The sequence below is a fragment of the Mercenaria mercenaria genome, chromosome 17 (genome assembly GCF_021730395.1).
Source record: "Mercenaria mercenaria strain notata chromosome 17, MADL_Memer_1, whole genome shotgun sequence".
Lineage (NCBI taxonomy): Eukaryota > Metazoa > Mollusca > Bivalvia > Venerida > Veneridae > Mercenaria > Mercenaria mercenaria.
Genome location: NC_069377.1, coordinates 20,842,352 through 20,867,767, shown reverse-complemented (window position 1 = coordinate 20,867,767; position 25,416 = coordinate 20,842,352). Strand labels below are relative to the sequence as shown.

Below are 25,416 nucleotides of genomic sequence, written 5' to 3'. Positions count from 1 at the left end.
CCCTACCGCCTTGTCAAACTCAGTCTTGAGTGAAAAAGCTTACCAACAAAACTTGTTGAACGTAATCTTGAGTGATCACCTTGTCGAAAACCTTACTTAGATAAAAGCTGGGTCATAAAAGCTACCACTTGTAAGTTAAAGGAATATGCCGTTGATAAAGCTTTCTGTGCATGAAAAAAAATGAATCTGTAATGAAATGATATTTATTAGATATGTTGTAGACATTTAACGCTATAGATCTGATTTATAATATCTTTCGAAAAGTGTCACTTTAAAGTTGATTTTGGAAGTTTTAGGAAATGCTGTGCACATATGCCGTTGACGTGTACGCTGGATAAAATTGGATTTAAAGACTTTCTTTGGTTACTGACGGTTTCGGCATCAGGTCATTTTGGCGACAGTCGTTTCGTGAGATTTAAGTTTTTGATAACTGTGATTCGGAACATTTTCACGCGTTTCGGGCTTTATCGTAGTTTAACATGGGACTTTTTGAATCGTCCAAATACGGAAAAAAATTAGGTTTTTTGTACGCACGTGCGTCCAATAAGGTAATATATTGTACGGTAACGTGTGGCAAATGAACGTTCACGATTGGATAGATAAAATAGATATAGAATAATATATTGTATTTAGACTGACTTTATTACTGACATGCTCAAAATGGCCAAATACGTGTACCATATTCAAAGTCGCAATACAGATTATGGTCTGTGATATTTACAAACTTCTTCAATGTCTCTGACGTACGTTTTCTTTTTCTAGGAAAAGTAAAACAATTGTTTGGCCTTCGGACGTTCAGGTATCTCATTTTGTTTCACAGAATTATTAAATGATATATTTCGAAATAACTATTTTACATTGTAATGGTTGAACTTGTACCGGATTGTGTAAATTTACATAAAAATAATTGTTCAAAAATACTAGTATACCATTAAAACAGATGAGTTAACTTATTTTTGTACTTCTGTAATATTTTCAAATAAATTGCACACCTTGGCCATTTTCTGAGGGTGTTGTTTTTACACTGACGCGATTTTAGTTCATATGGAGACTTCCTATTCGGATATAATGTCAGACAGAGGCAGAGCACTTTGGCAGAACCACGGACATTCTGTAAGCCAGCCGTTACTCAATACTGATAATAAATGTTTAAAATGAATTACTTGTACCAAAGTGGTGTAGTAAAATGTGTTTTATAAAATTTTGATAACAAGATCCTGAATATCAATACATCATTTAGTTCGGTAATTATGTAAATCTTTCACATTATGTGAGACCTATACACTAAACAATATGCAATTATTGAGTAAATTGTCATGATAACAATTGCAACATCCCCCAATACCTAATCGTGGGAAGTCTACAACGATTTAAAATAAAATGATCAGAATTTGGAATCAATCTAGTGTGTTAACACTATAAAATGACATCGCAGATACTTTAAAACACTAATGTTTGTTACAAGAAGGGGTTTTGAACTTAAATTGTATGCGTAAATTCGGAATAAAATCAAATATCGTTTGTGGTTCAATACTTCAGTTGTGTAAAATATGAACATAATGTATAATTATGTAAATATATATACAATACTATGGGCATGAACTGAAATATGCGTGTAAATTGAGGAAATTAAAACTTTTGGCTGGCATATATGACATATTACAAACGTGTATTTAATTACAAACCATGAATAATACAGTTCTATTATATTGTTATTGTATAAATAATTCATTTCATCGTATTGCGTAATCTCTCTTTGTAAAAGGTCACGTCATGCATTTCATTTTGAACTATTACGCAGGTAAAATAATCACTTAACTAATACAGTTAACGACAATAACAACACTGAGTCAGTCATACAAACGAATGAAAGTGATTAAAGAGAACTTACAAACTGACATCAGGTTCTGACGTATTTTGTGGATAGAGACATGTATCAAGTTTGTAACTGTAATACCCTGAAGACTGAAAACCTTTCGAAACCCCTAAAATCGTTCTTGAAATTTGGAAAACACTCGTTGTCTCTTGTTCTCTACTAAACATTTCGGTGCAACTACGAATTTATTTGCAAATGATAAGGCATCACACTGTAACATGGTTTTATATTTAGCTATATTGAACCAATACGAGTTATTTTCATTCACATTTTCTGCTTCATATGTCTAAGTAGAAATATATTTTCCTTTGATTACATCTTTTTCCTTCATATCGAAATTTCAAATCAACAGTTAATGATAATGACTATGTGGCTTTGATGAAATTGTTTCAAATATATCTTTTTGTGAAATATATGCATATTTATAGCTTGATGTTTATGTTTTGAAAACAAGAGGTAATTTCTCTACAGAGAGTTCATTCGATATATCTCTATGATAGAGTAGATAGAGATAGAGCCGGTGTTAGGGGCATGAGAGGTGGTGTTCCACATTTAATTACCCTTATGAACAAACTCCGTCAAACCGAGTCTGCTACTTTTTGCTTGGTTGTGTTCTATGCTCCCAATAGATTTTCTTAAATATTTTGCTGATCCAAACAAATAAATTAATACGCATGCGCTAGATGCGTATATCTTTATGGAGATGGAATTGAGTTTTAGCACTTTTAATAAGAAACGTATATCGCTTCCTTCCTGTAATGATCAGCACTACGGTATATGCCAGTATCACCCTACCATTTGCATATGATATTGAGGCTTTACTTCAGAACATATTCGAACAAAAAATGCATACATGCTATCATTGATTCCATAATTTCATTGTAATACACTTTGTATACAGCAATTTAGGGATGGGGATCAAATATTTTAAACACTCTACAATTTTGGACTAAAAGTTTTCGTTCGTAGAATAAAATTCATACTTACTTTGTTGCTGCTGTAATGAAACAGCGTTAATCCATGACATAATAACTGACTGTACCACTAGTGGTTCCCTCCCTTTAACAGTTGATACGTGTTAATTTATTTTAGAACTTAAACTACTTGTTTTTGTAGAAACTATCCAAAAATACGGTTTATTGCTTAAGTTTATAATAATTGGTGCTCATTAATCCGATCAATTCTAACGAAGTAACACTTGGAAATGCTGCGTTTTGTAACGTGATTTAACTGGCTCGCACGTTAAAATGTGATAAATCCCTACCGAAAACTGCGTCCAACCGAAATGCACCAGAGATTCTACCAAGGAACCATGGTAAAGAATGAAATATTAATAACGATGAAAAATTGAATATAAAAACATGTCAAAATTCTGCGTGGTTGTTATAAATAATATGAAACTTAAGTAAAAGAAATCATCCGGCTAAAAATTCTTTTATTCTGGTGCGCCGGTCGGAGTCTGTGATTTATGTATCAAATCACGGCGGTAGTGCGGCGCAGACTGGTGTGTGTAGAACAGGTTTGTACTGGTATAGGATTCAGGAACGCTGGTTAGGTAACTACTGATGAAAAACGGCGCTAAACCCAAAACAAAAGAACAAACTTATTCAGATCTGGCAATCTACTGGGATGAAAACAATATGATATTAATTAATGTTAATCAATATATTGCGAATTCTAATCTTGCTGAGCGAACTGATTCTCTAATCAATTCCTTCAGTTTAAACTAAAGTAAATAAACAAGAATCTCAGTTCATCTAATGGCGGTTCTTTTCGAGGAGACGTGTCAAACAAACAGAGAGCAGTTTCTGCATCTAACATGAAACTAGCTATTTATTTTACCGTTGTTATTTAATGCGTCAGTTACACGTTAAAGAACTTATTCGCAAATATCTTAGTTAGCTGGGCACGTCTCTCTCTCTCTCTCTCTCTCTCTCTCTCTCTCTCTCTCTCTGTACCAGTAGAGGATGAATGGCCTCCTGTGTTGCTGCACAGGTATGTTAAAGCGCCTTTGAACGTGTCTCGATATAAATCTGGTATAATAGTTTCCGGACTGTTTCTCTAAACTTTGATTTAATTATAGAGAATGGATTCCAACGTAACAGAAGATAAAATTTTAACAATGACACGCAGAATAATGAATTATAGCATTTGATAGATGCGTTCTAGAACGTGTCAATAGACAGAGCAAAATATAGGACACCGTGAATGAACAGCTGTATAACTGTCATACATCTGGCATAATAGGTAAGTTCGAACGCTTGTTTATTGATTAAAGCTCATTAAAAAGATACTATTGAATCCTTTAAAAACGACATCAATTCGACAATTTCCAAAAACTCAATCTTACTACTTAATACGTTTACAGACAAAGTAAGGTCACGTCATGATGCAAAATTAAGCTCCATGTTATCCCCTGTCTTATGCATTACGACGATCCTAAAATTTCTTAAGACATGATTTGTAGTTCATAACGAAAAACACCCGGCACAAAATAGCATCAAATGTTTACATTCGTTTATTACCCGCCATTGCGGAATGATATCCCTAGGTTTGTATGATCTCGAGGGCCATAGACCTGAAGTACTTTGTTATATACTTTATGACAATGCTCGAGAATAACCTATATTTAACTGAATGTTAAAAACGTGACTTTACATCAACTGTCTCTATTAAATCATTTCGTATATTTTATAGGACATTCTGCAACATACAGTTTGAACTCTTGAAAAGATGAAATCATAAATTTTAATAATTATCAAAGAAGTATAAATACATTAATTTGTATAGCTCTTTGGATTTATGCAGGAAGGGCAGCCGAATGTTAACACGGAATATAAAAAGGAGGAAATTATTTCAATGTTTCCTGAACGTGTTTTCTTTTCTACACCTATAAGCAAAAAGGCAACTTTTGGAAGATCCCAGAAGACCTTGGGTAGATCTACCGACCGTAGCCGTCCTTATGATGTCCGTACAGTTTTAAAACAAATCGTACGAGTCCATCAATTTTAGCGTCTTGTCACAGTACCCGTACGTTCTTTAGGGGATTCAATCGTAGGATTTCCGTACGGACATCGCAGACAAGTCGTGCGGAGCTCGCAAGGAGCCCGACCGTATCGTACCTACGACGCTCGCACGGTACTCCGCACGGTGTCCTTAATATCGTACTGTATCGTATGTTGACCGTGCGAGTCCCCTGCGATAGTCGTGCGAGCATCAGCAAGCCTCGCAGTTTTCCAAATCCGCAAGGACACCGTGCGGTGCCCGTACGACCTCTTGCGCGCTGCTACCGACTTCGTAAACCTTCACAAGCTAGTAGGGCACTCGGGAGTTCGGTGAACCATTTTCGCCGAGTTCCCGATTCATCTACGAATTCAAAAAAATCAGTACGACGCTCGTACGAGTCAACGATGTCCGTGCGTACGCCGTATGAGTTTACCAAGAAGCGTTCTTGTGATCGGGGTATTACTGAGTTTTGCCCTTCAGTCATCAATTCCATTTAGTACGCGCTCGAACAAATATATCACGTGGCTGGGCTGTTTCTTAATTCACACGATGCCTCAATTGAAAATAAAATCTATAAGGAGGTCCTTTGAAACTTCGGTAGAAAATTCATTTAAGATAATATTCATAGTGAAAAAAAACAATATAAATTCTAAGATCTGCATCATATCAGGACTTAAATTACAATTGGTGGTTATTTACTTTTGGGAAATACCCAATAATTATATAATCATCTCATCTCATGTTTATATTCTGGACTTCTTTTTATACTCTAAATATTACCGAAAATATACTATGCGCAGAAATTAAAAACCTTCAATTAATAAAACAATTAAATTTAACTTAAATTCAACAAAAAATAAAGATAATAGAGAAAATGGTCTAACAACAGAAAATGTGAGAGAAGAACACCCCACTTCCCGTCCCCAGTTGAATTTGACTGCTGCAGTCACCACTTTCTTTGATATTGTTAATTAATCTGTTACCATGTCGAAAATCAACAGCTTTCGAATTATGAAAATCATATGTCTGTTTTAATTGATTTTCATTAAACTTTTCATTTATAAGCTCGACTTTTAGTGATTTCACCATGTAAGCTAATTGCAACAGGTTGTAAATTGTTGTGAAATATCCATGCAAACGTAATCTTTTTATATAGATGGAAAATCTTAATTTCTCATTATTCTTTAACCTAAATTTGTCAAGATGAAAGATCAAAATTGCTCAAAAATAATCATTATGAATCCCTAATCAACAGCACATCAGTTGAACTGTCTCGTTTTGAGCAGGGCAGTAATGGTTGTGCATAATACAGACTTATATTGATCAAATAGATTGAAATGTGATATAACGCTAACGTAATTTATATTGTGCGGTCGTGTCTTTTTGCCCTACGTAGAGTGCGCATGAGCGAAATTTTTAACATTCCCGGATCTTTTAACATTTGTCAGACAACACTAAAAACTGTTGTTTTGATACTGTTTAAAATCTAAAAAGATCCTTTGGAAGCATACAACACAGCCTAGCACAATAATGAAAGACTTCGTTTGTTCATCACAATTGATAAAATCTTATACATATCCCATGTCCTCTACCTTGATTGATCATGATTTTGTTCAGCTGTGTGTAAAAGAGCGTCATATAGACGTTTCGAACTGAATCAAAATGTCAAAATATCAGATTGCATACACATTGAATAATGGTCTTCATTGCCGAATGTGATAAATCAAGACAACAGTCTTTCCATGAAGGTTTCTATCATTATCCATGAAGGTTTCTATCATTAATCAAACAAATAGTATTTCTATGGAGGTTTCTATTATTTATAAAACAAAAGTCTTTCGATGAAGGTTTATATCATTAATCAAACAAACAGTCTTTCGATGGAGGTTTCTGTTATTAATCAAACAAACAGTCCTTCGGTGAAGGTTTCTATTATTTATATAACAAAAAGTCTTTCGATGATGGTTTATATCATTAATCAAACAGTCTTTTGATGGAGGTTTCTATTATTTATAAAACAAAAAGTCTTTCGATGAAGGTTTCTATTATTAATCAAACAAACAGTCTTTCGATGGCGGTTTCTATTATTAATTAAACAAACAGTATTTCGATGGAGGTTTCTATTATTAATCAAACAAACAGTATTTCGATGGCGGTTTCTATTATTAATCAAACAAACAGTATTTCGATTGAGGTTTCTTTCACTAATAAAACAGTCTTTCGATAAAGGTTTCTACTATTAATCAAACAAACAGTATTTCGATGGAGGTTTCTGTTTTTAATCAAACAAACAGTATTTCGATGGAGGATTCTTTTATTAATCAAACTAACAGTCTTTCAATGGAGGTTTCTATTATTAATCAAACAAAGAGTCTTTCGATGGAGGTTTCAGTTATTAATCAAACAAACAGTCTTACGATGGAGGTTTCTATTATTAATCAAACAAAGAGTCTTTCGATGGAGGGTTCTTTATTAATCAAACAAAGAGTCTTTCGATGGAGGGTTCTTTATTAATCAAACAAAGAGTCTTTCGATGGAGGGTTCTTTATTAAGCAAACAAACAGTCTTTCGATGGAGGGTTATTTATTAAGCAAACAAACAGTCTTTCGATGGGGGGTTCTTTATTAATCAAACAAACAGTCTTTGGATGAAAGTTTATATTATTAATCAAAACAAAAAGTCTTTTGATGAAGGTTTCTATTATTAATAAAACAAACAGTATTTCGATGGAGGTTTCTGTTATTAATCAAACAAACAGTCTTTCGATGAAAGTTTATATTATTAATCAAACAAACAGTATTTCGATGGCGGTTTCTGTTATTAATCAAACAAACAGTCTTTTAATGAAGGTTTCTTTTATAAATAAAACAAACAGTACATTTTGTATTTCGATTGAGGTTTCAGTTATTAATCAAACAAACAGTCTTTCGGTGGCGTTTTTTTATTAAACTACTGCAGAAATAGTTTCATCATATTCAGAAGGATGCATGCACACACTACAAGCACGGACGCAACAGTGTGACCACTTCCCGAGGCTGAACATGTTGTTGCTGATCCGGAATATGTTATTGCGGATGAAGTCAACTTTTCCCAGTAAGTTGTTTTCTGCTGGACAACCGTGCATCTGAAAAATCCAAATAAGCTAGATATAGTACACAAATGCAATCATGCAATATATATAAATGCAAGTATGTAATATTTTGATATGCAAAATGTTTATGGTACCAAACAGTGACAATAAGGTAAGAAAAATGATAAAATACATTTTATCAGCAACAAAATTACTAAGTATGTTATTAAAAGGACATATTGTACCTCGACTAAGATCAAAAGAGTAAATTTAAATAACCTTCAAAAAAAAAAACTTAGACGTACACTTCAACGGAAATTAGAACACAAGTAATGCCCTTTATGTTTTTTGCATTTATATTAGTACTTTCTTTCTTTCAAATGAAACCAGGCACGTCACCTCAGCTTAACGCTAGACGGAAATGTATCTTAAACAATACATACACGATGTAGATGTTGCCAGTTGATGCACCACTATGGGTCCAGGAGAACTTGAAGGACGACTTATCTTCATTCTCAGTATGGGTTAATGCAGCCCCCTAAAACATCGCACAAACACATATAAATAGGGTTTTTACACCGCCCTACTATATTTCAAGTTTTGCTAAACCAATATGCAATAGTATAAAACAAAATAAATTATTATTATGATATTTGAATATTTTCTTAAATATTAATCTATACAAGTTCTGCTTTTTTTTTTCGTGTCCAACACATTGCAGAACGGTTCATGTACTACTCCCGTTAGTGGTGGCAAAATACTACTCGTGCGGTTATACAGCTGTAATTTGGTTAAGATTAGCTTCCGTGAAAAAAAGTCCCTAAAATAGATCATAATTTTTCATTCTTAGCGCATTTGCGCGTAAACCTAGGGCCAAGAGGGCATTATTTCATCCATGTAATTTATATCATAAGACACTTTCCAGTGTTTCGAGTTGTTTATGGTGTTGAATCTGCAAACCTGTTGCAACATGATGGTACCTGACTACAGCTGACTTGCGTTTCTCTTCAGTCTATTGGACACCTCATTTTATTTTCTTGATTTGCTTCAACTGAATGGTATAATTGTGACAACTTGGATAGATGCGCGGCAGAGACTGATTTTAAAGTTTCGATTTCAATGATATTTACTGCTGAAGTCAAGTGTTCAGTTACGTGACTGGCTAAAACATATGATTTTTATTTTAAGTTACAATTATAAATAGCAAAAGTTACCCCAGCACAGTTGTTAGTCGTTGTTACCGTATTGTCTGTATTAAAGACCCGACCGTTGAATACGTGCTCGCATTTGAGCGAGCCTGACATAGGAACCCCTTAAAGTCTGCTCCACTGAGAATTACTGAAAAATGAAACAGACGCTAGCTATATAGAGTTAAATGTACGTACATATGATCATAAGTAAAAAGCTCATTGCCTGTTTGCCCATGGTGGCCCGACGTTCTAGGTGTAACACGCTTGACTGTCAATCCAGAGGTCGGGGCTTCGAATCCCGGTCCAGACACTGGAAATCTGTGAGTTGCTCTTGAGTATCTCATTTTCTAAGAGGCTAGTACTTGTTCTTCCCAGGAATGACGGCTTCGCCTGTATCAGTGCTACACATCGGGCACGTTAAAGAACCAGATAGTGTATTCGCATAGAGCTAGGCTATGTAAGCCGAACAGGTTCTTTTTCTTTATTCATGGGGGGTGGGGGGTGGGGGGGGGGGGGGGGGGGGGGGGCGGCGAGGGGGAGAACTTTCTCTCGTCCTCTCCCTCTGGTCAGATCGCTCTGTGTCTGCACTAGCAGGAAATAAATGCCGCCCTGTGTGACTGCCCATGTATTCGAACGCTTTTGAATGGAATGTGTTTATCATTAAATGGGCGCTATATAGATCTGGTATAATCATATTGTTTGCTGAATAATCAGAGCTTACATTGATCAAATTGTATTATCCACCAAGACTGTACGATAAAAATGTACTTGGTCATGACGCAACGTTAATTTATGATGTCGTGCGTAAATATGTATTTACTGCCACAAGATCCGGCTTGGTATCACATTTTGCAAACATTTCAACATCGTTTCATATTTCTTTTAAATATCTCATATAGTTATTGCGTAAAAACCTAAACTGCGTCGAAATATTGCATCTGACATCCGGGTTGAAATGGGTATTTGAATTTCATGACTACAAATGTAGCTATTACATCACTATGATAGAAAAAAAGTTACAAATTTTGTGAAGGAAACGATTAACAAAATCGTAGCGTTAAAATATTTACCTATTGTGCTAAAATAATTTGTTTTCTTTTCATTTTGTTTTGTTCTTTTACTTATTAAAATAAAACAAATGACATGAATTATACTATCATTATACTCATTGTCACATTAATAAGCAATAATGACATACCTGATAAAACGAACATGCTCATTCCAATGGCTTAGTTACTAAAGTCTAATTCATGCTCATAAATTATAAAGCAACTAAGTGCTGCGACATTCCCACAGAAATATCAAATGTCGCAATGAGTAATTTGATAGACTTAAAATAAAATGACTATAGCAAATGAACGAGGGTTTTCCTCGTTATAATTTTCCTCGTTAAAAACATATAATTATCGTTCAAAACGTAATTTTATAATTCGGCCATCAAAAATACAATCGTGAGACGTTGATAACAAAAATTATGTTGAGAGATGACGCAAATTATTAATAAAAGGTCAGTCTTAAGCTTACCGTTGATAGTATCGCCACAGCCATACGTGTTTGCCGATGGCACTATAGTATAATTAGACGCATCAGTCTGAGCATTAGCGCCATGGTTTGGTGACATGCCATCACAAGCTCCAGCAGGCGCACCACCTAGGTAACCGTAGCAACCTGGCAACAACATGATCATCATCAACAGCATGGTCAGATACATCTCGGTGTTATATCTGCATATATAATTTACAAGAAAACTTATTATTACATGTATACCTCTTTAACACACTTCAACGGTGGAGGGAGACCCTGGAGTGGCCCCATTGGAAATGATTTCAGACATAAGCAGGAATCTAAGTAAAACCAACGAACGTCCGCAGGCCACTCAGGCTGCAGATCTAAGGATCGCGCGGACGGGAGCTCGATCATCGGGTGTAAGGTATGTTCCCCGGAAACAGTATGTCTAAAATCATTCTTCTTCCACTTCTGGTCACTCATATGAAAAATTTAACAGCAGATCGGTACCAATAGGTTAAGGTTGTGCCATTACACAACTGAAATACTACTGAAAAACGGCGCAAAACCCATCACATAAACAAAAACGCCTCCACACAATTGTTCTAAACCGTAAATGCTTACTAAAATTTGTTTAATAGAGATATGAAACAATGAATACATAGTAGTTCATACTCACAGTTTAAAATATTTGCGAGTACTTTTGTGAATTCCAACAGATATATCTATTTAATCTATCTATCTATCTATTTTGTATACTGTGTCACCACTGTGTCACAACCATGTTAAGATATGTTTTCTTATTTAAATTATTCATGTCTTCTTTACGAATTATTGATTTTACCTCAAGTATATGAGACTCTTTTGCAACTTGATAGATTTTATTGTCAAATCAATGTACATGAGCATACTAAAACTGAAACAATATACAGTACAATATACAAAAGTACATTGCCACTCTATGAAGAGTTAATAAAAGAAGATATAATATCACAGACAAATTATCATACAACTGAATCCAGTACATCGGATAACACTGATAGGCGTGTTTTGTTGAATTGGTACTGGTTCATTTGATAAAATGGGTACAATATAATGTTTTACATGGGACTTTACATATCAAACATTTCTGGTCAATAAACGTATTTTAGAAGAAAACAAAACAAAAGTATATGTTAAATCTCTGAGACAAACTGGCATTATTGTATAGTATTTTGCTTGTAAAAAAGCCTTTTAAAATGGAAAATTATCTATCTAAAAATGCCTTGAAAAACTTTTTGTTGCCAAAAGCATAATTATCACATAGAAATGTTGCTTAGAACATCATTATTCAATAACCAGTATTTACAAATAAAAGTCATTGCAAATTAGTGAACCTTCTATGACCGTAAACATTGATATATATCGCATCATTATTTTAATAATGGCAATTCTTAATAAAAATACTAATTTATTTGTTCTTCAAAATACCCCTGACTTTTTTAAAATCATACAACAGGTTTCGGCAGTAACATTAACTATAACATTGTCGGAGAGCACAAAGTACAATTTCTCCTGGTCATTAAAACTGATATACTATACAACTATTGCTTTTTGGTGAGGCCGATATGTGGATTTATCAGGTCGATAAATCCATATATCGACCGAACTTAAAAGGCAACAGTAATTGTTTTATTATCAAATCCAGGCTACTCATAAATATAAACATTAAATACAAATATCTGCAGCCTTTGGTCATTTTCGTGGTAAATTGTGTACGATGTCGCATTTTTTGACGTCAAACCGTGATGAAGTAACATCAGGAGGTCAACACGTGTTTTGGCTACGCCTTCGAGTCAATATGACTTTTTATTATTGATCATGTGACTACATCTAGACCAATGGAATTGACTATAGATATAGATTTAATAATAATATACAATTATTGCCTTTTGGTGAGATCTATATGTGGAATTATCGACTATGGACCGAGGGCGCAGCTCGAGGTTTATATCGCTTTTATAAGGTTGATAAATTCACATATCGACCGAACTTAAAAGGCAACAATTGTTTTATCATTAAATCAAGCCTACTCTTAAGTATAAACATTAAATACAAATATCTGCAGCTTTTGGTCATTTCCCGTGGTAAATTGTGTACGACGTCGCATTGTTTTGACGTCAAACCGTAAACACACCTTCGAGTCAATATGACTTTTCGTCATTGATCATGTGATCATGTGACTACATCTAGACCAATGGAAAGGAATATAAATATAGATTTAATAATAAAAGTTTATCATCAATCCCAACAATAAAATTGCCTGCGTCACGTGTTCGGCTCTTTAAGTCTCTACATATAATTGCCATTGTTCTGATTAGTAAACAACATGTCCACCAATCTGTCTAGACGGATTATTAGGTGACAATTAACAAATACTGTTATAATATAAGATCCAAAATATTCCTTCCTAATAACCATTAAGTATACAAACATGAAATATTTCTGTCCAATCTGCTTTAACTATGATCCAAATTCCCCCAGATCCGTTCAAGTATTTGCATTTAAAGGTTGTTTTGTTGTTCACGGTCGCTTTTTATGCATCATTTCCAAAGATTAAGTAATCAGGTTAATTAGTGTCATTTAATTTGTTATATGAATTTCACAAATACCTGTTATGTCAAAGTCAAAAAGCAAGTACATTGTTGTTTCAAATAAAATGAGTCACTTTCTCCATTTGAACTCCTGCCGTTGACATTCCAAAATCTAGTGCGAACCCATCTTCCTCCACGACCTGTCCATGAATTCCTACTTTCTTAACTTTAACCTCTATGAACTTGATCTCTACCTCCTCGATATCCGCCACTATTGTTCTGATTTCTCTGAGACGAACCAGAATCACTAAAATGGCCATTATTTTGTGCACGAGCATCATTGTTTGAACCTAAGATCACCATTTTTTTAACCTTTATTTCGGGAGCATAATTTATTAAGTTTACCTGCCGTTTCTTTCGAAAAGTTACGATATCTACTCATGAAATTAAATTCATCATAAAAACACAAATTGAAGTAAATCGCAAGTTGATTACATATTACAACGATTATTTCCATTCAAATTTATCGAACATTTTAGAAAGAAAACCTAATAATACATTGCTTTAAAGTAATATTTAATAAAAAATTTACCTTAATATTATTGACAATTCAGTAACTCGAAACGTGTAAGTCCTGTTTTGTGCGTAACGTGAAATAAATATAAAATATTTTTACAAATTTATAGCTAAAATACTGTAAATCCGCCTGTGGTGTTATTTCGCCTTCCAAACATAAAAAAAGATATTTGATATGTTCTGTTTAATTTATCGCAAGTTCAGTCTATCTTTGCCTGCATTACCTTCCTATGGATATAATGATGTACTGCCTTATGAAAAAAGATATGTTTGATGGCGCAATGAAGTCAAAGCCATAGAATTAAATTAAAGGGATACACAGATGAAACGTGAACTAGCCATCAATGTCAGTGCACCTGTACTAATCCTACCTGCCAGGCACTGCAACAACTGAAACAAGCAAAACTGCATTAACTTACTGATATTTCATTTTTCATCGGCTTGTCAAAAGTTACTTTTCTACCATTAATAAGCTGACTAAAAACATCTGAAGCAGATTTTTAAGGGTAAATCAAACACATATGAATATATCCTAAATGTATTTTATTTAGAAAGAAACAAAAACGGGTATTTTATCTAAAATCGTTTCCATGTTCCACTCATTTGTATAATTACAAAGGAAATAAATGAAAAGATATCTCTGCAAACGCAAGAGTAATCATTCCTTGTGGACACAATTCAAATAAATATTAACACGTCAGTTATTGAAATAAACAAAACTTTCCTAAATTTCAAAGTTGTAAAATCATGCTTGGTAATTTGAAATCAATTTCTAGACTTTATTTAATGTCTTTCTGCCTTTGAAAAGTTGAGGTTCTACCTATACCTTTAAATAATTTTAGAAAAGATATTCCTCGCATTTCACGGACTTGCTTAGGGTTAAAAAAGATGCTGGTGCGCAATTTTCGTGCCTTTATTAAACAAGTCTATAACGTATGCAAGGTTAAGTCAACACCTGAAAATTAATATAATTAATATATAATGTAACAGTAAACATTTCTCTTTTGTTGTTACTCATTTTGCAACGGACAACTAAGATTATTTGACTTTGATTGTCAGACTCTTGTCTGGACGATTTAGCATGTGTTTTCGCGACTTCATATGTATATAGTCTATAGCGATTACTACAGTCAGCTTTAATTTAGAAAAAAAAAACGTTTTTCTGTTTCCTTTTCTTAACCGAGTAAAGTAGAATAGATAAATTTCAAAAAATGTGTCCCTTTAATGGTCTTTTCGTAATCCTCGGTATTTTATTACATTTGTATTTCCTTTATCGTTTATTAAGCGTTTGTGGTTGCGCTAGTGGGTAAACTGATACCTTGTGATGCATAAAGTATAGGTCCATTTACAAAAAAAAAGATTCTGTCGTTAATATATGTATATCATTAATGTAAGGTTTCAGAATACCTCTAGAGTACTTCATAGTAAGCTACTTTTGACAATAAAGACGGATAACCTTTTTTTCTGTGAAATGGTATTTTCCGTTAGAATAAGCAGCATCTTATATATTTGTAAGCGCAACTAAGTCAAAACATATTAATATAAACTGGTATAAGTTTTGGTCGTTTGTATATACAAACGAATTAATTATACCCAGTTCAAAACACGTTTGACAAGCCGGAACAATCCTGTTTTTCACTATTCACTGCCTCTCGCTTGCTTCGACTTAGTTAAACTCATTTAACTAACTTTGGACTGCTTGCAAACAGACTAACCCTATCAATATGTTAGAGACAAGCTTTGCGACATCATATAAATATCCTATGGTGGCAGCGTGTGTGACATTGATATTGTTAACCCGAGGGCAGAATGTCACCCGTGTCGAAAGCCGAGTGGTGACATTCTGTTTCGAAGGTTGACAATATCAATGTCACACACGCTGCCATATGATATTTATTTTATTATACCGAACAAAATTAAGTACATAAAAAAGTTTGTTTTTTTTTTAAATAAAAAGATTTTTCTTTCTGACAGTTACTGCCGTCTGAACATTTAGTAGTGGCGTTACTTCTATATGTGTACAAGGGAGGCAATCATTTCATGGTTTGGCTAAAAAATTGAAGCAGTTATTTGCTCTTATATGCCATTCAAAATGATCAGCGCGGTCACATGACCTGACAGTCACTTTCGCTTGGTCACGTGTCAGAAAGGTTGAAATTGTCCCGGGTAATGCGATTATATCATTGTAAACAAAAGTGAGGTATAATAATATACTGCAGTATGTTAGATTTGCTCGTCACACGTCCCAAATAAAAAAAAATAATTTAACAAACAATTTACTCTATATTAATTTTATGCTAATTATATACTGTTTGTTACACTGTTTCGTATACTATTATAGTACACAATTATTTTACCATCAATAGAACTGTTGTACAGGGTGATTCACAATAAATGATGATATAAATAACTTTAATAATTTGTAAGTTTTTATAATAATCTATATTGTAACAATACTTAGAATAGCTATGAAAAAGATTGGATTGTTCTGTATCAGAAATAACAACTACAAAAGTCAAACGTTTTAAGCCTACTCCAAGTAAGGAAATGAAAATATACTTAGAAGGAAGAAATCTCATGTCCAAAGCATTTCAAGAACTTTGAAGATTGTTTAATTGGTTGGGAACACACCTTCGAATTTTACTTCACTTAGAGGAGTTAAAACTGAATTAACGCAAATTCTATTTTTATAAAAACAGGCATTTTCTAAGTTGTCGCACATGTTATTATATCATACATCAAAGTGTACGTTAAAGTGCGATTGCATATCAAATGTGTCCTGCTTAGGACATCCAAGTGCTATGATATAGTAATGGTATATGCTTATAAAGGTATGTTCAACATTATACTAAATATAAAATACCTGCAGTGTTAAAGTATAAAGGTATATTGATAATTTACATATGTATGCTAATGTAATATATATATATTATGTTTAGCAACTGGTAACCTATGTTTTGTTTATTAAAGAGGTCTTCAGTAACTAAGTGGTTGCTAAGGTTTATACATTTGATTATATATTTTTTTTATTTTTCTGTTATACTGTTTATTTTGAGATTTAAAGTGGCATTATGCGCATCATACTACACATATAATATTTTGGCGAATGTTTTCGATTGCTGTGCATTTAAATGTGTTAAATTAACGATAATGCCGTATAAGTGTTTGAAGTTGATGCTTTAGAAATAAAGAAATTGGACTAATAAAATGATAGTTCTTTTCTTCAATCTTCTACGCAATGATCTCCCATACCTATAGGTAGAGATTTTTGAAGTTGAAGGGAAACAACTCTTGCGTGCAGTTTGACTTTTCCTAAAAAGACTGCCCCAGTCAAAATAAGAAAAGTAATATTTGGAAACTTATTATTTCATACTGGTAACAGGAAGAGTTTGGTAAATTGGGTTAAAAGCTATAATTTCCTCCACCCTTTTTACACACATCTATTTTAGCTGGATTTTTACTTGAAAAATGCGCATAATTCCACTTAAAGTTCGAAGATTGCTTTTATAAAACATTCACCAAAATATTATATGTGTAGTATGATGCGCATAATGCCGCTTTAATAAAGGAACAACAAGGGTAAGAATTTGAAAAAGTGGTTTTAAAAAGTGAACATTTTTATTTCAGTATATTTTCTAGCTTACATTCTCCTTTCACAGATATTTGCATATTTCAAGAATCTGAACCCAAATCAAGCTTTAAAAGGTATGAAGCTTTTAAATGGTATTTCCAACAGATAGGCAAAGGCAGTTAATATTAACTTTACAAATCTGCATTTTTAATGAACTTCGGCTTAGTGCACCAACATTTCGACGTTGACGTCAAGTAATCCACTTTGTCTATATGTGTAGGTAAAAAAAAAGGATTTTAAATGTTTCAGCAATATAAGGCTAACTTGTGCTAAAAAGAATATTTGCGTCTTCCTACATTTAATTTGTTAAACTCGTTGAATTAAAATGATAAAATGCTCGGTAAGGCCTTGCATTTTATAATCTTATTCAACTTGTTTAATGAATCCAATATGAAAAGAACATTCGTGTAATACTCCCTATATGCACACTATCAACTCTTCCATTTGATAAATGCAGTATTTAGCACATCTGCGAGTTATGGGCAAACACTGAAACTGAAAAAAGTAGGAAAGTAGAATGTTAATGGTATACATGTATGTACGCATGTGACTGAGAATACTGAGTGGAAACCGAACACAAATAATCAAACAATTGAATATGAAGAAGCGAAAAGTTTCCAATACAAACGACGATTCGGGTCACATATTTATGAATAAATGTATATGCATAACTGACACAATTCGATAACATTTTAATCATATTGATCCTCGTAAACTGTGTAAATAGTAAAAAAAAAACAGAAAACAATACATGAAATTTAAAGTCAAATAAACTATTATCAGAATGACAGTCTTTATTCATGCTTCATTTCCAGTCACAAAAGAATACATCCAGCCGGTACAGTGAATACATCCAGCCAGTGCAGTGAATACACCCAGCCGGTGCAGTGAATACATCCAGCCGGTGCAGTGAATACATCCAGCCGGTACAGTGAATACATTCAGTCGGTACAGTGAATAAACATCCTTTTTCATGTCATTTAATTAATACAAATCACACGACGACAAATAACAGAAACAATGTTATCATTTTATCAATGCATCGGTTCTAAACTTATCTTCATTGCGTAGTTCTTTGGCTATGGCTATGACCGTATTCCTTGTGGTATTAATTACATAATTATATACTACATGCATTCTGGTTTACGCCTTGTGAATTCAGAAACAACAAGTCAATCCAAGACTTTGATAGCAAGAACGATTAAATTGACGATGCTAGTCCCTGTCTGCTTCTAAATTTTAGTGGTATATCTCCTTCAGCCAAAAACTGCGTCGTCAAACCTCCTTTCAGTTTTAACACTTTAGCAGAAAAATCCAGCATACACTGAAATTATGTATATAGAAAAAAGTGTAAGTATAAAAGTTTAAGTTTTAGCGGTTTCTGTAATATAACGGAATAGTACGAAATGTAATATATAGATTTTATCTCCAGTATGATCTGAAATCGGATCTATACAATACTGTTTTGCTATCATATAATGAAAAGTTGGTTCCGTATAAAGACAGAACGGTTCCATATATTACATTTTGAATGCATTTAAAGGGAAATCGGATCTATATAATACTGTTTTGCTATCATATAATGAAAAGTTGATTCCATATAAAGACGAAACGGTTCCATATATTGCATTTTCCAATTTATATAATGAGCGAATGAATTATATATTCTTAAAACGAATGAATAACGTGATAAATGTCCATATAAGACAGTCATGGCGTTCCATATAAATATGTCTTAGTTTCAAGGTTTACAATTGCATTGGAACGAACTTTTCTTAAACCCTATACATGTATACTTACATGGTTTTCATAAATAAAATCCATTCCAAAAACGAGATCATGTAAAGCTGCATCTACAAAATAGTTTACAAAATTCGTTATAGCTAGATCTAAAACTCTCTTCTTTCTTTCAGATGCATGATGATAGTTAATTTACAAACTGAGACGGTCGGTCCACACAGCATAATCAGTAAACCTGGTAAGGGGAATGGATACAGTTTCATCGCTCCCGCGATTTTCAATATATCATTATACTTTTATAGTTTTAGTAATGTTTTGGTATATTTTTATTTTGTATCAATGTCGTTACATGTTTTAAGAAGAAAATCAAAACTAGAGTCAGTCAGACAATATGACAACAGACACACCGGTTCTATAATAACTCTGCTTAAATTCGGTTTCAATCTCAATCAAACTTATGCTGTTATTATTTTGCTTGGATGATTTCTAGCTTTCAACAGATCTTTTCACAGATTTTATTCGATAAAGAGGACAATGGATACATCAGTGGTATAACAAACCTGCTTAAAATCGGTTTCAAAAAGGTGACAATCGTCACACCAGTTTTCTAGTAACCTTTCGGTTTCTTTGGGAATCATTTCTCAGCAAACCACGGCAGACCTGTGGTATATACTAATGTCAGGAATAATATAACACTTACCATCAATGCTTAAATTCAGCTGCAGTTCTTGACCCGATATCTCTATTGCTTTCGAAAGTGAATCATTTTTACTCCTGAAAGGACAACAGTTTTCTAGAAAAGACTTGTGAACAATATAATGGTAATTTAAGAAAGGAAAATGAAGCCAGCTTCGATTAATACATTTTCCTGTTGGTATGATGTCATCAAATATTTTTCCGTACTGTATTCTACTAACGTTACACCTCCTGTGTGAATGATGCTGTTCTTTCTTCGGTGTCACATTTGGACACTTCTCAGCAATACTATATTACGTTATTTGATACCTACCGTATTCCTTAATAACACACGCTTGTTTAACAATGTACTTTCCAATCCGGTTGTGCAATATAGTAACGACAAGTCACCTGACGGTTTTCAACACAAAATCACTCTTTTATCATTGTTATTGTTGAATTGTACTCACCAATATCACGCCTGATGCTCGGACGATGTCGTACTGTAGAATTCTACAATATTGTAGTCAATGAAAACATTGTGCATATCGTACCATCCATTTACCACTTACTATATTTAGAGGTAGTTCTGTGATAGAGTACGTATAGTCACCACTAACACACTAGTTTCCTTGTGACACGCTCTCGTCAACAGAAATTGTGTACGTGCTTACCTCACACCATCCAATAAACGATGTGATATTGTACGTATAGTCGCCATTAACACACTAGTGTCCTTGTGACACGCTCTCGTCAACAATAATTTTGTACGTGCTTACCTCACACCATCCAATAAACGATGTGATATTGTACGTATAGTCACCACTAACACACTAGTGTCCTTGTGACACGCTCTCGTCAACAATAATTTTGTACGTGCTTACCTCACACCATCCAATAAACGATGTGATATTGTACGTATAGTCACCACTAACACACTAGTGTCCTTGTGACACGCTCTCGTCAACAATAATTTTGTACGTGCTTACCTCACACCATCCAATAAACGATGTGATATTGTACGTTTAGTCACCACTAACATACTAGTGTCTTTGTGACACGCTCTCGTCAACAATAATTTTGTACGTGCTTACCACACACCATCCAATAAGCGATGTGATATTGTAGATCTTTTCGAGACGGTGTTGATCAAAGCTTTCACATTTTTGTCATTCATCTGTAATATAAGTTAAAAAGTTACAAGTGTTTAAACCATTTTGTCACATAAAACGAGCGCATAAACTAGAAAAATGCCTTGCAGCCAGTCCGCTTAGCTGAATAGGAAGAGCGCAGATCTACGGATCGCGGGGGCATGAGTTCGATCCCCGTGCGCGGCGTATGTTCTCTGTGGAGATTTGATAAAACATTAGGGGAAGTTGGCAGTTACTTGCGGAGAACAGGTTTGTACCGGTACAAAATCCAGGAACACTGGTTAGGTTAACTGCCGGTCGTTACATAACTGAAATACTGTTTGAAAACGGCGTTAAATCCAAAACAAACAAGATGCCTTGCGATTCATTGGAGTGAAATATTGCAACTGATTGCACGCGCCAAAGCTGTTCAAATTGTTAATTTTGGGCCTGTCCGGAGCGAGACCCTATGTATTCAACGGTTAAAGTTTGCGAGTGGTCGCTGATTTCAAATCACTTGCCTTTCACCGATGTGGGTTCGAGCCCCACTTGGGTCGTTGAATTCTTCATGTCAGGAAGCCATCCGGCTAGCTTACGGAACGCCGATGAGATAATCCACGGAGGGGCACCTGGGGTCTTGCTTCACCATCAAAAGCCGGAAAGGCGCAATATGACATATAACTATGTCGGTGTGACGGTAAACCCAACAAAAAGGAAAACAACCTATACCTGTTTGTACGACCATATACAAAATAAAGTAACAAAAATAGTTTGATATTACCATGGCTGTTACATACTTAAGACAAAGCATAATGTTCCTGTACGAGATATTTTAATTCAAGTAAAATTGCTTACATACATAAAGTATTGCTTACTTTGCATTTTATGAACGGCAAGAGTATACTACAATTGTCCTTATTGATGTCCTCTGTTGCTACATCTAGACGGTCCGTATGTGAAGCAATACGACGACGTGGAGTTCTAGGCCTGTCAACCGGACTTAACTGGTTTGAACCACCCAATTTTTCGTGCGTGTCAGTCGTCGCGTGGCTCGCAATATTGCCGCCAGCTGATTTATCGTAGTTACCAAAATGCCTAATTGGTGGGAGGCAAGATCCATCAACTGGCAACCTATCTCCAATAAGAAGATTTGAATTCTGGAAAGGAATAAAAACATGATACATTATAGATTCGCAATCGGACATATTCTAATTGCAGTTAAAAAAGAGTGAAACATAATGCATGAGTGAGTACAATATTTGTGACACTAATTAAAATCAATCTGAAATACAGCTACAAAAATATCGACCCCGCGTAAAATGATACATGATAATTGAAAGGGCCCGTGTTCGGATTCGAAGTAAGGGGATAACTCAATACACCAACACTCAATGAGTTTACCTTATGCTTACTGACATCAACAGGTAAGATTTCTTCATTTTGTCTCGACCTGGGTCGCCGCTGGTGCCGCAGCTCCGCCTGGCGTAGAAGATCTTCTGACATCACTCAAAATCAGGCCAGTTCAAGAAAGCTAATGCAACCAACGAATCTTTAAAATAAAAACATATTTATGTAGTTAGCGTCTTTTTCACATATAAACGACGGTGTCTACTTTTTTACGGTGAGCACAATTCACAACGTTATAGTATTAACTCACTGGAATATCACGCCGTAGATATGTGGCATGATGCCCCCGCCCCTCCACCCACCGGGTAACATTGCTATACTAATATCGGGCTGACCAGGCCTATAGAACCTCAAGCACTAGAAACAGGCGCTCAACCACTAGGCCTCCGAGGCGTTAAACTCATGCGTTCGGCGACTTCTAATATGCACATACTGTTGTGTAAGCAGTAGGACCAAGGCAATCAGACAGTGACCAGGTTAAACGTGTTTTAATATGTCATTCTTTTCAATATACACAGCTTCTACAAAGACAATAACATGCGACGCTTTAGAATTATATATGTATCAACACATTTATCTGTAACAGAACAATGATTATTCTGCAATCTCGTTTCAGAATAAAATCTGAACTTTGATAAAGACAAAACCATATAAGTTTATATAAATGCTACAATTCCGCGTCAACAAAAAAAAATCATACCGTTTTAAAATCACTTAGTTGTAACCCGAACAAACCTTGTATCGTTATATTTCCACAAATAATGTTACACACCTGAACTGTATATTTTGAAACCTGTTTTTCGAGTTAATTGAAAAAAAATCTTAATTTCAAAAGGTTCGTTTGATTAAATTTTGACAGCAACATTATTTAAAAGATATTTTACTTATCTTAAAATAGTACTCCTATTACATAATCATAATCGGTTGCTATCTGCAAAGCAATTAAATTATAGTCAAACAATACACACTAAGCTGTACGATAGTATAGAATTTTCCACTGAGATGGCGAAAATTTGTTAATATTACAACATATATACTTTACCAGAGAATAGTTCCAACCAATCAAATATCTTATACAGGTAATATAGATCAATTGAGTTTACATGCATATTTACCAAACAAACTTATAAGGCTTCCTGTTGATGCAAAGCTCTTTAATACTTAATATAGTGTTCACTTTCCAGAAATATAGTTCCAATCAGATAACTATATACAGGTGTTATCAGCGAAGTTACTACACTTGCATTGTGATTATATTGATCATCATCAAGATAATATTGATCCTGAAACACTTCTCAGTAACAAGCATTTCCTAGGCAGCCCACTGAAAGAAACGTCTTAATAAATAATGAAGTGCGTCACGTTTCTTGCAGGTATCTAATATTGTTCTATTTTGGGCTTTTACGATTTTATGCGCTACTTCAATGAAGCACTGACCTTTCATACAATGCTAAATTTGTTAAGAAAATGCCAATGCCTGGCTCAGAAGATTTCAGGTAAGTATTCAGTTGCATTATTTGAGCTTTTAGTAATTTTATTTATTTTTTATTTTTTGGTTCGATCGAAATAAAATTATTTCATTTTTCTTTATCATGTTTTTTTTAGCAGTTTCCTGAGAATATGATATATTTCCACGACAATGCATTCAAAAAGATAGCACTTTTTGTCTAACAAATCATAAAAGCAGTAAAAACCGTATACAATCAAACCTCTATCAAGCGGACAGGGGAGTGGCAGAGTCTAGTTGCTTAAAGCAGATGGCCGTTAAGTCACGTTGAAATTAGAACAAAACATCAGTTTGGGAAGTTTGCTGACCGGCTGCTTAAGGCAAGTAATTACTTACTACAGGTGACCGGAAACGCAAGTCTAACTGTACCACTAACCGTCTCATCGTTCCTCTCAGAATATTATAAAGTTATTGGCCTAGGTTTTATATTGTTCAAGCCTGCCTACAGTCATCAATAACCTCTCGTTTATTAATACATAAAATATACACTAGAATAATTGATTTTCTGTTAGAGCTATTCCATATTTCTTTGTTAAAGCTGCGACGCAAGGTGTCTAGATCGTGACGCTATGGTAAAATTCAATGACATTTCAAATTAAATGGATGGAAATAGACCTATATTGTTTTATTGAATAATACAATTAACTTTAATTTTCTATATTCTGTATCTTTTGTTAGGTTATGCAGTAGATAAAGTCCCAGCCGCATACCTTATATCGATTTATAAACTATCTAGTTTATCATTGATGTTAAGCAAATAATGCTGGGTACGTTTGTTTTTAGTTTAAACCAGTTTGATCGCATTTATAGCATGTCTCTCTCTCTCTCTCTCTTTCTCTCTCTCTCTCTCTCTCTCGCTCGCTCGCTCCAATGTAGAAAGCTACTAGTCTTCAATAGCATATGAGGCATTCGGCACATTACTTATATTTCTACCCATGCGACCTTGTGTTACCGCATTAAGATGTACAAGGAATATCCATATACGACTAAAACACATTAGAATTTTGCTATTAGACATTTGCAAATCAATACGTAGTGGTCTATGGACACCTAGCACGGTCGATATTTCAAGAGGAACATCTCAAAATAATTTAGTTATACATGTATTAGGTGCGGTAGGAAAAACATTCCCATAATGGTGATAATGTCTGGCTTATTATATGGAGGATATAGATTTGGTTTTGTCTGTCTGTCTGTCCGTCAGAGAAAGAAGTTTTTGACGTACCGTCATTACACTTTACTGAAGTGTTCTTAAACATTAGAATTTATGCATCTAAAACGAAGTGGTCAATTTGAGTTACTTAGTGTGATCGCCCGGTGTCCGTCGTCCGTATGTAAAACAATTACACTTTGAGCACTCCAGTCGTACTGCAACTTGATCAGAATATTTGTCGTAACAAAATGTCGGGCATTTTGAAACTGGGTCAAAAGAAAGCTACTATATAGATGATTAACAAACTTTTTCTATGACTTTACGTAGTGAGCTCCTTTTTAATCTAAGTTTACGCATTTTTTTTAAAAAATTGATC

At 34.3% G+C, this 25,416-nt stretch overlaps 1 protein-coding gene and 1 long non-coding RNA gene across 5 annotated transcripts; both read right to left on the bottom strand.

Moving 5' to 3' along the window:
* Window positions 1-7,410: 7,410 nt before the first annotated feature.
* On the bottom strand, window positions 7,411-14,034 carry LOC123536443 (uncharacterized). Of its 4 annotated transcripts, XR_008368229.1 has the most exons (6): window positions 13,814-14,034; window positions 13,300-13,528; window positions 10,667-10,866; window positions 9,167-9,290; window positions 8,396-8,490; window positions 7,411-8,006 (listed from the first exon to the last, which is right to left on the bottom strand). It is a non-coding gene; the product is annotated as an uncharacterized LOC123536443 (long non-coding RNA). The 4 variants fall into 4 exon arrangements; XR_008368228.1 differs by lacking the exon at window positions 13,300-13,528 and having other exon boundaries at window positions 7,449-8,006; window positions 13,814-14,028; XR_008368231.1 differs by lacking the exons at window positions 13,300-13,528; window positions 13,814-14,034 and adding an exon at window positions 13,627-13,646 and having other exon boundaries at window positions 7,449-8,006.
* Window positions 14,035-17,445: 3,411 nt separating this feature from the next.
* Window positions 17,446-23,895, bottom strand: LOC123537042 (uncharacterized). Its single transcript, XM_053529224.1, has 7 exons — window positions 23,496-23,895; window positions 22,375-22,522; window positions 21,849-22,130; window positions 20,938-21,020; window positions 19,869-19,942; window positions 19,229-19,281; window positions 17,446-18,752 (listed from the first exon to the last, which is right to left on the bottom strand). The coding sequence occupies exons 2-7, from the start codon at window positions 22,474-22,476 to the stop codon at window positions 18,630-18,632; spliced, it is 717 nt and encodes a 238-aa protein (XP_053385199.1). The 5' UTR covers window positions 22,477-22,522; window positions 23,496-23,895; the 3' UTR covers window positions 17,446-18,629.
* Between the last annotated feature and the right edge of the window lie 1,521 nt (window positions 23,896-25,416).